Genomic DNA, 13,029 nt, shown 5'->3' with positions numbered 1-13,029 from the left:
TCTGCCCCCCCCCCCCCCCCCCCCCCCCCCATGTCAGAATTTATGGCTTCCTGACTTGCATCTGCTTTAATAATTTACTGGACTGTACACAGAGTTTATTGCATTTGTAGCACATATGCTATTTGAATGTTTGTCATGGTGACTCGGTAGACCTCTTGAAATGGCTCTTGCATACCTGATGATGCCTAAGATGCTAGGATGTAACTATTGATTGATGCAGTATCAAACTAGTGATTGATGCTCGTATTATAGCCATTAGTCTTTTTGCCCTGCCTGCTTTTGGTCCTGTGGAAGGAAGTTTTGTGGCCTTTGACCCAAAACTGTTGTACAGGGGATATAATCCCCATTGTAATCTGGAGCTGAATCTGCATTTTGCAGAACTGTCTCCTTTGCCCTCCTAGTCACTGTATTGTTCCCCTTGAATCATGTACCGAAGACGTATGGCAGAAGCTTTTGGTTTTGCTCACCTTCTGCCTCCTCTCAAGTGGAGAAAATCCCTTCAGTTGTCTGTAAAGCTCTATGGTTTGTGATTGGCCAGGAAGCCAGAAGATGGAATCAGAGTTCAGTTTTGCAGGCAGGGAGATTTTGAGGACAGCTCAACAGATGGGGAATCAAGGCTCATATGGTACAAGCTTCTGGGCTCAGCTGATTTTTCTGATATTTTAACTTGGGCATTGTCTCCTTTTAGTCTAAACAAAGCACTTCAAACAATCATCTTCCTAAAGCAAGGGTGAACGATGGGCTGAAGATGCGAGCCTCTGTCCGAATGACACGTTATCTGGAGTCTTGGGGAGCGGCTAGACCCTTTGCCCACCTGAACCACAGAGAAAGTGTGAGCAGTGAATCTTCAGCTCCGCAAGGGAGGCGAAGAAAGGTGAGGGCTGAAGTTGCACTCCAGGTTTTGTGCTGTTCCTCCCTATTTGTTGTGGAGAATTTAAGACTTGTGATTGGTCTCTTCGCTGGACTTGTTGCCATTTTAGGTATTTCGATTTGTACAAAATGCCAAACAGATGCCTGTCTGTGCACAGTCAGTCAGTGTTCCCTCTAAGGAGTAGTGGTCCGTGAGCGTGCCGCCTTGGTCCAGCATGGGGTAGTTATCGAAGGGGCCTGGAGGCCGGGGGCTGGAGCTGAGAGGCTGGGGCCGGGGGCTGGAGCTTCCCAGTGCTCCGCTTCCCCGCATCAGGGCTGGGGAATGGGGCACTTCCCTGGAGCCGGCGGAGCCCGTGCCAGCCCCCTGCCCCAGCCTCCATCCCTGCCTTGCCTCACCTCAGGGAGGAGCCACTGCCTGCCCCGAGTGAGGCTCTGCCAGCTCTGGGACCCTGCAGGAAACACCCCTTGAGGCAATGCGGGGGAGTGGAGCAGTGTCCCGGAGCCGGCAGAGCCTCACTCGGGGCAGGCAGTGGCTCCTCCCCGAGATAAGGCAAGGCAGGGAAGGAGGCTGCGGCGGGGGGCTGGCACAGGCTCCGCCGGCTCCAGGGGAGTGCTCCACTCCTTAGCCCTGATGCGGGGAAGCGGAGCACTTCCGCGGAGCTGGCGGAGCCTGCAGCAGGCTCCCGCCCCCACCTCTCCTGGTGCGCGGCCTTGAAAGGCTGTGCGCGGCCACACTTTTAGTTGTGTGCAGCTGCGCACATGCGCACCTTAGAAGAAACCTTGCAGTCAGCATCCTTAGCAAAACAGCAAAAAAAATGGCTAATGCCCAGCAGAACAAGGGCTGTTGCTGCTAGCAAACCAGTTGCAAAAACCTTAAGTTCTGCTTCTCTCAGACATTTTTGTATCCTTGGTACCCCCCACCCAGTCTGTATACAAGAGCATCCATCCCAGCCTCTGAGAACCCTGGACACTCATTTAAAGCCAAACAAACCGGCCCATCCAATTGCTCCAAATACACAAAAGTCCTGACAGTTTAAAGAATGGATTCCCATTTTCTAAAAGCCAAAAGGAATAGCTGGACCTGGCAGTGTGCCCTAAAGTTTATCAAAACTGTATTATCAGCCCAAGAGAGGGGAGTGAATTATTAGAGGAAAATTCTATCCTGTTCTTTTTTCTACTTTGGCTCCAATTCTGATTCCTCTGCTGATCTCAATTGTTGCATGTTATGAAGATGAGAGAAGAGATTGGTAATAAAGCTGGGCAGCAATCTTCCACCTCTGGTTAGAAAACAATTGTCAAAACAGAAATGACTTTGTTAGAAAGGGAACATTTTAGTGAATTGAAATTGTAGTTAAAATAAAAATATTTTTAAAAATATTTTTGAGATTTTTTTTTTTTTTTTTTTACTTCATTCTGATTCAGTGTTAAAACTTAAAAAAAAAAAATTCCCATGGGACAGTGAAACTGACCTTGGAAACTTAAATAGCATTATCCATGTGGCTATTTGATCTCTGGTTTTGCCAAAAATTAAGCCTGTGTCTATCTTTGGCACATATCTAAATGTTTTTCCCAATGAAGGCCACAGGTAGACAGTGACTACATAAATGAATTGATTGTTAAAAGCCCATCCAGGCTAAAAGGATAGTTTTGTCTTACTGAGAAGAGCCGATGCTACCCAGTACTTCCAGGTTATCATCTGTTCTTTTTGGATCTTAACTTTCCTCCGGAGATTCACTAGACTTATTTTGTTTCACCTGAAGGTGAATACTACAGCTTCCTTCTTTACTCCTCATCTTATATTTAGTATAGCATTTACATTAACTACCGTGTAGAATGGAATTATTTCATTTTTGAAGGGGAGGGGGGCTCAGACAAGTGAGTGAAGAAGATTCTTGTTACATGAATGTCTGAAATTAAGCTATGCATTCAGTGCTGATCAAGTATCATGTAATATCCTGTACAATACCTCTGTATCACTTCTGTGGCTAGTAGTCCAGTGGAAAATAAACATCTGCTGTATGATTTAAATTAGCTCTTCACACTTATGTTGTCATGGGTGTCTGGTTGACTTTTTCTTTAAGTACATTTAAAATCATCTCTTCAGTTTTTATTAGATGATTGTATTAAATGTGTTCTCAAATTTTCCTTTTTTAGGAAATACCTTTGCGTATGGCAGGTCGTCTGAGGACTTCAGATAGGTAAGTCAAGTAACTTTGTTACTTACTGTATGGTTTTGGGGGTCCTTTTGCTGTTTGATGCACTCCTAATTATAGGACTTAGATATTTATTTAAATAAAATCCAGACAACTGCTGCATATAGCTAAATCCAAGATGACTTTGAATTTAAGATGACCCCAATAATTAGATTCCAGACATGTAAAATTATAAATTTATTATAATTTTCCATGTCCAGAATCGAATGATTGGAGGGTCATCTTAAATTTGTCTGTCTCTGCTTTTGCAAGGGGAGCAGGGGAAGGAGTGAGGAAAGCAGAGTCAAAGAGACAGGCAGGGAGAAAAGAGAGGCAGAGGGAAAGCAGGGATGGAGGCAGGTGGGGTGAGGGGGAAGAAGGGGTGGGGGCAAGCAAGGGCAGGGGAAGCAGGCAGCCTGTTCTCCATCCTTTGCCCCCGTGGTGCTTCCCCCTTCACCACTTCCCTATTCCTTGCCTCCCTGCCCACCTTCCCCCTCAGCTGCTTTACCTACTGATCAGGACTCAGGGTGAGTCCCAGAGCTGGTCCTACCCCACACTGCAGGGAGCAGCTATGCAGGGAGTCCAGATCTGCAGCGGACAGATTCCTCCTTCCCTGCTTGGCTTCCCTTCCACCTCACCCATCCACCCCTTTGGGTGGGAGCAGGCTCCAAGGAGGACTCTGCATGCTGTATAGCTGGGCTTCCTGAAGAGCTGCGTTTTGCAGCAGCAGGAGTGACTCTGGAGCTTCCCGATGCTTGCTACAACTGAATCGCATTGCTCCAGCTGGAAGCCGGGAGGAGCTGCTTTGCGGGTCACCCAGCTGGCTGGAGACACAGCAGCATGGGATTTCCTTCTGTCCTGCCTGGATTTCTGCCAACAAGGGAGACAAAGAGAAGGGCATAAGGAAGTCAGGCAGGGAGAGATGCTGGAAATGGGAATATGCATGTTGCCAATGCTGTCCCTGCCCCAGCTGTACTCCCTGCACGGGTGCTTCTCCTAGCTCCCAGCAGTGATACTTGAGTCTGAGGCAAGCCTTTGTTTTCCCCATGGTGAAAGGGGAAAAATACCTCATATTGGAATCAAATGCGGTAGCTCTATTGTACCCTAGGTTTAAGGGGTTCCAATCAGGTCTACACTATTTTTAAAGGATGTTGCAAGTTCCTAAGAAATAATTCAGTTATTTAGGACATATATTTAAAATATTACGACATTTTTTTCTGTCCTCTTGATAGTCCCTTCACTCAAGTGTTACTGGATTGCATTTCACTTGAGGAAGTAGAACAGGGTACAGCAGGGAAGAGAGGTGAAAAAGGAGACAAAGATCAGCAGAAAACAACTCCATATGTGCTGCTAGCTTAGGTTATCATCTGTTTAATAATAGGGAACACAGGTTCTTCTGTTCCTATGACCTGTTAATTATTTGTCTCATGGTAGCACTTGTGTGATTTAATCAGAGTGGGAGGGAGGATCCACTGTGCTAGGTGCTGTGCAAACCTGTCCCTGAGAGCTAGTAAACTAGAAAAATAGTCAACATGCAGCACCAGCATTGGTTTAGCATAAGAAACAGACTCTTCCTTGGAGAATAACTTTGTTAACTTTCCACTCTTAGTGCAGTGGTTATGTCAGCACTTGCAAAACCCCAAGCTAGTGTTGTGCTCTGATTTATCCCACTGTTTATCCTACTCTATGGGCCAGTCAGGCCTGGGGAAGTTTATGTAGTGCCCCTGCTGCTCCCCATATTCATAATAGCAAGCCTTGGCCATTGCTTTATATGGACTTTGTTAAAGGAACGTATTGTCTTGTTCTCCAGTTTGCTCATTACATCATTCCAAGATATACTGGATGTCTGAGGCATTTTAATGTGTTATTGCAAGTTTACTGCTCAACCTGAATAGAAGAAATTGTAAAATCCAACTTTTAGACATTGTGTTTAATCTTGAGATGCCTCTTAGCTGTGCTTATGCTCTATGTAATTCAGAAACTACTATCTTTTAATGATAAATATTGCAGTAAATGTATCACAAGACTAAACAAGCCATATTCTCCATGCATTGCTAATGCTACCTTTAGCTTTTAAACTTTTACATAAACTGACTTCATGTTAATAGACTTTTGCACTGCAGAATTTGGCATTTCAGACTTCTTTAGTAAGCTAAATAAAATAAAAGGAAGATTATTCAGCTTGACAACTCACTGAAGATAGGGTGCCTTCAAAATTATTTTGTTTGAATGAGTAACTTAATGGTTATTAATTCATCTGTTAAAGCTGCTGTCTTGCGTGAATGTGTGTTCCTTCCTTGTGTGTTAGTTTGTGTAGATTTAGATGTATGTAGTTGTATTCTTCTTGAGTTGTAAACTATAAATATTCTTTTTTGTCTTTTTATTCCTGTAAGTACAGAATTCTCTCCCTCTGGAATTCTTAATGTCTGATATGTCCTCACTAACCCCCTTTCTGTTTTTCTACAGAAAAGTAAGAAGTGGGCTTTTTTGCAAGGGGATGGGTAACTTCGAAGAGATTCATTCCTTTTTCATTGTTGCGTTAGCAGTAATTGAATGTTCCCAGTAGTTTTTTACTTATTTATTTCTTTTAGGTTTCAATAAAGGTAAATATATTTTTGTATTTATAGCATCTGAATTTAACCTTATTTTATAAACAAAAGTCTCAAAATTAATTATGCCTGTTTTTAAATTATTTTTTAGAGCTTATTTTGGAGTTGGTACATCACATAGTAAAATCACAATAATAAACAATAGTAGCAGTATGAGACAACCCTTTTATGCTTATATCTGCAGCATACTTTGGAAGTTTGGGTAGAGATAAACCCCTTTTTATAAGCAACAAATTTGCTTTGTTATATACATATATTTTTTTTCTCAGAAATACATCTCAGAAAGGAAGGCTGGAGGAAGATATTTATGATGAAATGATGTCAACCATTGAGGGTCTTAGTTCGACCAAGTATGTATTATTTTATTATCTTCTTCTTGGATCTGCTTTTCTTTTGAGCAAACATGTATTCTTAGTTTTAAAACTAGATGCATCCTCTGCTCTGCTTTCCAGAACCAGCAAGAGATTAAGTAATTGTCTTGGCTTTTTCTGTTGCTTGTTTCTTTTTGGTTGGGTTTTTCTTTCTTTCTTAATTATTCCTCGTTTCTAACTTGATTACAGTGTGTTCTAGTATAGCTTAATAACATTGTTCTACAGTAAAATTCTGTCCAGGGACAATATTTTATTTCTGAGAAAATGAAGAAATTGTACCTGGAAACTGATCATGTCCAATGCAAGTGCTCCATACGGTACTGTACAGTGCTCTAGCTGAGAAAAAATGTTATTAAAAAGCCTAGACATTACTTTAAGTATCTGGGCATTGTACAAAGAAATGAGCTGAGTGAAGGTCAGGAAAAGGGTGGGAAGTCCTCTGTCTCATTTCTGCATACAAACAGCTAAGGAGCAAAGAACTGATGCACGCATGTGGACAGTTTGGAGAACATAGGCAGATGCTGACAGCACTAGCACTTCTACTCTGAGGGCTGGTATACTAACAGAACTGTCAGAATAGATTTCTTTGGTAATTGTTGAGCTTACTAACAAAGTGGTCTTTGAGTCGGGGTCTCGGGCTTTTAAAGGGCTTTGTTTGCTGTTCTGCATCCTGCTACTTTGGTTATTGCCTATGTTTTGTAAAATCTCTTTCTGTTTCAATGCAGACCGTGGTGTTGTAAATCAGATGACTTCTGTAGATTCTGGCTCTTTTTTGTAGAAACAGGACTTGAAAAAGAGGTTGGTAAGGGATAAGCAATCTGTTTTGATAGTTATGGTACTGGAATTTATGCAAGCAGAAGAGAACTGTTGAAAGTGCTTTTATTTCTTCATTGGGATTTCTGAGGTGACTGCAGCCCAGAGAGGTCTTGGGTAATCTGATGTAGTGCAGACTGTTTGGCTTATCCACTCTTTTTTGGCAATCTTAATCCTATGGACTAAAGGTGTCTGTTACAAATTCAGGTTAAAACCTGGCCCTATTTAAATCAATGGGGTTTTGCCAGTGAGACATATTAGTTTTGAGCATCTTTATTACAAAAGCAAGAAGCTACATTTAAAATGTTTCTGTACAACAGTGTAACAGGTGTTCATGTCATTGTATGTGGAGTATCAGAATTGGCAGATACAGTGCATAACCTGTATGAATGGTAATATTATTCTTAATGCCCAAATCATTCACAGTTATAGTTGTTTAACTTAAATGGGGACAGCATAGCATTTCAAATCTCTTTACGAGTAAAACATTTTACATTCTGTTGCTTCCCCTTTGCAGAACACATTTGGACGCACAAAGCTTCCCCCTACCTGGGACACCTGCCCTTTGATGCCTCCCACTCCCCTCAAGAACCGCCTTCACTAATACATAGTAAACGAATTAACTCCACTGTAAGATAGTACTGTCAGGGACAATACTATCTTACAGTAGAGTCATTAAGTGAGATCAAACACATGTAGATGGCGACTGCTGGGCACAAATATCGCCCGGTCAGCACAGCAAGCCAGGGACCAGACCTCCGGCTCCTGCCTGCCCCTCCACTGTCTGATACTACCACCTGGAGGCTGGGGCTGGCCCCCAGTGCTCCCCTACCAGGGCTGCTCCATCCTAGCCCAAATTGCTGCTGTCCTGGGTGCACGTCTCAACACTGCACTTGGGAGCAGTGTACTCCAGGTCAAATGGCCCTGGAGTTTATTGCGTTGTGTTAACTGCACATGTAGATGCATCCACTGTGTGAATTCCCATATAATGTAATAATCTGTTATGCAAGTACAATACTTCTTTAAGTTGGAAATCAATACTTTTGAACTATTCTGTGAATGACAATTAATGGTTGCTTTATTATTAGATTTAAAAAAAATGTTTTGTATTTAGTTTTAACTGTAGGGGGTAAAAATAGTTGGTGGTAGATTTGTCTAATTTTTAAAAAAGCTCAGTAAATTCTGTAGTTGGCTTCTGTAATTCTCTTTACTGACATGATTACAATCTGTTTCAGTATCGCACCATCTCCATCCCAAAAGTGAGCAGTTACTTTGCGTGTGCCAGTATTGTGTTGCTCTGTATATTTGTGATACAAATGTTTGTGATGCCAATGTAAGTGCATTTTTTTTCTTTCTTTCTTTTTTGTATTGTTTTACATTTTAAATGAACCCCTGGGTAAAGCAATAGGTTTTGCTTGAATAACATTTTAATTCTTCCAGACCTTCCTGCAGGGCTGTAACCAAGTGACATATAATCCTAACCTGCTCTTTGTTAGCACGTTGCATTCATATAGGCAGCTTTGGTACCTGAGCCAGGACAGCTGCATAACAAAAATGGACAGTGTTTCCTCAATAGTGTGTTTTGACAATGGTCAGTTAATACACAGAGGAATATACAGATCAATTAAATGAGGACGTATTGTTTTAGATAGTTTATCTGACCATAACCAGATTGACTATAAATGAGGAGAAGGATTAAGTAGAGCTAAGATGTCCCTTTCCTTTAAGAGGAAAAAGGAACATGGAGGGGGAACTCAAAAGAAGGGTGTTGGCTTGTTAAATATCTCTTTATCACAACTCTGATTGTGCAGACTTCCTTTGGCAAACATGTTTTCATGCCTGCTCTGGTGTGCTGCCCTTATTGTTTATGCATAGGATAATAATAGCATGTGTTTTGAATGAAGGAGCAGTGAAAGTGAGATCTTGATAGTGAGCCTGGAAGTGGATCTCAGCCACAGGAGGACAGCCATTTTTATGGCAGGGATATCAAACTCATATCCTGCCCTGGGCTGGATCTGGACCACAGGGCTGCTTGTAGGCCAGATTCTTGCCCAGGGCATGGGGTGGCTCTAGCAGCTTCCACCATGTGTTTCATGCCCCATGCCAGAGCTAGAGCTGCTGCCACTGATGTGTTTCATGCCAGGGCTGTGTTCAGCATGGAATGCATAGGGGTGGCATTGGTGGCTGTAGCAGGGAGCATGGGGCAAACAGTATTGGCTTCAACTCTAGCACACGACACATGGTTGTGCTTTGGAGAATGTGGTATGAGGTGCTGGCTTGGGCTCCAGCTCCAGCACAGAGCATGGGACACATGGTGGTGCACAGCACAGAGTATGTGTGTGCATGCAGTGACAGTGGGCAATGAGGCTAGCGACTGAGGAGCTGGGGCCGCAGCAGTGACAGCAGGTGAAATGGCTGGAGGGTGACGGGGCTGTCTGCCCTTGCCTGCCTTGGATAGCAATGTCCACCAGGGGCCAAGGGCTCTGGATTCTGAGGCAGGCCACTCACCCCTGGCCACGACCCTTCCCCAAACTTCCAGCAGACTGCAGGTAGCCCTGTGGGCTCTGCAGGCTGGGTCTAGCCCACCAGCCCTATGTTTGACACCCCTGATCTGTGGAACGCCTTATCTTGTGGGCATCTCATACTGAAAGAAATGAATTTTGTTTATTTTTAGGAGATAAAGTTAAGGGGTGTATTCTCATGAGTTGGAATTTGATAATGGCATGATACCTGTAACTTTCTTTTAACACTTCTCATCTCTGTTTCAGAACTCCAAAACTTGGGATTTCATTTGGGATTATAGCAGTTGTCATTGGACTGATTTTATGCATGTGTTTTGTTGATAAATGGATGGTAAGTAAAAATGTAGGTCAACTATTTGTTTTAAAGTTAATGGCTAAAATAAGGCACTCAAATATTTTAAGCACCTACCTATAAATGGCGTGCATTTAGGTACTGAGCATTTGCAGTTTAAGGAAAGCTGAAATAATCAAGCTGGGTATATTTCAGTGTCTAAAACACAGTTTTAGATGCTGAACAAAAGGCATTACATTTGGAAATGAGCTATAATTCTTCCATTCTATTATATAATTGTGGTTTTAAAAACCCCAAGTGCTTTCTGTTCTTATGCCAAATTTTACAAGATTTTGATACTATACACTACTCCTTAAGTGATTTTGGTTATGAATCCTACAATTTTTTGAGTGCAAGGGTGGGTTAAACAAGAATTCATAAAGCTGTAATATAAAAAGTGAAAATGCCCATGTGTTTTAATGATGGTAATATTGTAGCTTGCTTTTCCTTAAAGGATCTTTGTTGAACTTAAAATTCTAGTAAATTGAATACCGTGTGCTTGAATTTATTCTTTGCTGTGTGACACTCTAGGTGTACTGTCAAATGTATATAATTATGGTTTTTAATAAAATGAGAACAGCTGTACAAACACAGAGAACAGCCTTGTATCTTAAAAAAACAGTGTTGTCCAGTCCAGCCTTCATGTTAACCCTCCCCATGAACTCCAGAGAGAACAAATGGATTTTGCTGTGTATCTGTAAGGACACCAGATCTTGGCTCTGGTGGACCGAAGTCGGAAGTAAATTAAAGTTTTTCTGAATGGTCTCTCACCAGCACCTTTCAGCATGAGGCTGGCAGCCTCAGCATTGTAGATCTCAGTTACTATGAGAAATGATACAGTAAGAGGTGTTTTTTCTTAAGTACCAAGAGACAGATGAAATTGGGTACAGAGAGTGCAGGACACTACTGTATGAATAGTAATCTTTAGATGATTTAAGTAGCAAAGCTTTCTTGAATTCCATATTTGGTGTATTATACATTGAGCCACATGGTGGTAGGAAAAAGAAAGTTCCAAAACTGACATCGCATTCAGTTTAATTTTAACCTCAGGACTGTTTGGATTCAGAGTCCCTGAACAATATGTTTATATTCAATTACTATGCTTGCTCTCTTAAATGAATATATGTTTTAGCAAATATTTCTTCCTATATCAGGAAATGGAGGAGGGTTTTTTGGGGGGGTGGGGGTTGGTATGTTGTAGTTTGTGTGAATCATTTGCCTTTAAAGTCTATTTTTCAATTTAGCAGGAATTGTAATTTAGCGTAACTTTTTTATAATGTTTTGGTAATGGCTCCCATTGGATGCTGTCACAGTATGTAGTGTGGTAGAAATTCTATCAGTGTTAAAACCCTACCCTTGAAAGTAAAAAAAAAAAAAAAAAAAAAAAAAAAAAGTGTTACCTCCATTTTACAGATGCAGGAATCAAAGGTGTAATTCTGGCTTGTCCAGTAGCTCAGAGTGAGTTAGTGACACAGATGGGAGTTCAAGAGTCTCAGCTCTTGCTCTCTTGCTGTGATTAGAGAACAAAATCAGTCTCAATAGAAATGGAGGTAACACTCTTGCAATGCTCCAATGATTGTCTTTAGACCTTAGTTTGTGCAAGGGACAGAGTATTTTTTTGCAGTAACTGTCAGAGCACTAATGTCCGTGTCATGCATCTGGCTGAGACATTCATTTCATTTACAGAGGTGTTGCTCAGAACGATGGCCTTCTTTGAGGCCCCTTTCTGCTGTTTCTGAGATGGTGGAAACAATGCCTCTAGTGAGACTCCCATTAGCTGTCATCACTGTCGGTGCCTTGCTGATTATCGCCATTTTTAATTTTGTAAGTAATTGCATTTCCTTCAGTTCGTTAATTTTATTTAATATTGTGACCATCACAGACTCTTTCCTCAAGTGGCTTGTCCTGGGCCCTACTTTCTGATGGGTAATGCCTCACTACTTATTTTTAACTTTACACTGATGCATAGAAAGACAATTTTGTGTGGAATGTGGACTAGGATGCAGCAGGGGAAAAAAGGTCCCAAGCAGTTTGTAGAATCTAAAATACATACATAATATTCTTCTGTCATTGCTCTCTTTGCTTTTATCATGTCAGGAGCAATAATAATTTATTATAATTACTATTTCTGTAGGAATATTCCAAGTTTCCATAACATGTCAATTATTTGACTTCAATGAATGGGAGCTCTATAAAGTTTAGAGAATACTGCACTAACTACAAGGCAGACAGACCTTCAGAGTCCCACTGTAACTCATGGTGCTTTACGTAAAATGCCGTGAACTAGAGTGCTTGCCTGACCCAAGCCATTTGCCTGTTGGGTCGGGGGGATCGAGTCTATTTGCACTGGCCCTCCTGGCCAGCAGACGGGGTGCTCCAGCAGCCTCCAAGGAGGCAGCTGAACTGAAGAGGCAGATGAATTGCCCCTCTTCCCAGCACCCCACCCCCCCAGCTCTGGGGTGGTCAGTGTGGGGAGGGGGAGGCAGAGGGAGGAAGTAGCATCGAGCTGCTGTCCGGAGTTTGCTGCCTGGCTGGAGCTGGAGAAGGGGAGGGGAGCCAGAGCCTTCCCGCCTCATAGCTCCCTCCCTCAGGTACCTCAGTAGGGGAACTGGGCTGGTCCCATGAGGTGAAAGGACTCTGTTCCACCCCCACCTCTCTCCCCCCTCCCCTCCCCACTTAGCTTAGGTCAGACAAAGCAGAAAAGAGGAAGCACAGCTTGCCTGGCCTGAGCTGGAGGGGGCAGTGCAATGGAGTCCCCTTGTCTTGTGAGCCTGGCCTCACTCCTCCCACTATCCCAGCTCGGGTACCTGGAGCGGGGCTGCAAGGTGAGGTGGGCTCTGTTCCACTCCCAACCTCCTCCAGCTCCAGCTAGGCAGTAAACTCCAGCCAACAGCTCAGTGTTGCTCTCTCTCTCCACCTCCTTCTCCCCCTGCTGACAGCCTCTGGGGCAGGGCTGCGCTGCATAAGTCCAGCCCAATGCATGAAAAATTTACCCAAGGGAACGCAAGTTTCCTAAGCCACTCTAAAGCGGAGCACCTTCATCTAATACCTCATTTGAGGAAGGTTAATTTGTTACATGATCAGCAGGGATTCTGGTTTTCTCTGATAAAAAAATCATAAATTCTCTGACAAAGTTGCAAATTCTTTGATAAATCCCCCAAAATCCATTATTAAAAATAAATGCCCCCCAGCCCTTCTGGCGCCCCTCATTTCCCCAACAGCCCCCTTGTCCTAGTGCCTCTTGCCCCCTACCCACAGCCCCTGCCCCCCAGCCCTGCCAGAAGGGGCCCCCAGCTGCCAGAGCTATGGGGCCAGGGATCC

General features: G+C 43.0%; 1 protein-coding gene across 1 annotated transcript in view; it reads left to right on the top strand.

The window, feature by feature from the left end:
* The window catches only part of ADCY7 (adenylate cyclase 7), a 62,844-nt gene that overhangs the window by 34,576 nt on the left and 15,239 nt on the right, over window positions 1–13,029 (top strand). The window contains exons 11-17 of the mRNA XM_025213620.1: window positions 689–874; window positions 3,025–3,068; window positions 5,941–6,021; window positions 6,768–6,840; window positions 8,091–8,188; window positions 9,624–9,708; window positions 11,395–11,532. Of these exons, the coding sequence (XP_025069405.1) occupies window positions 689–874; window positions 3,025–3,068; window positions 5,941–6,021; window positions 6,768–6,840; window positions 8,091–8,188; window positions 9,624–9,708; window positions 11,395–11,532 (705 nt within the window). The remainder of the gene's footprint in view (window positions 1–688; window positions 875–3,024; window positions 3,069–5,940; window positions 6,022–6,767; window positions 6,841–8,090; window positions 8,189–9,623; window positions 9,709–11,394; window positions 11,533–13,029) is intronic.

This window comes from Alligator sinensis, unplaced genomic scaffold (genome assembly GCF_000455745.1).
Source record: "Alligator sinensis unplaced genomic scaffold, ASM45574v1 scaffold933_1, whole genome shotgun sequence".
NCBI lineage: Eukaryota > Metazoa > Chordata > Crocodylia > Alligatoridae > Alligator > Alligator sinensis.
Note: the sequence above shows the minus strand (reverse complement) of the source record. Positions and strands in the feature narration are given on the sequence as shown.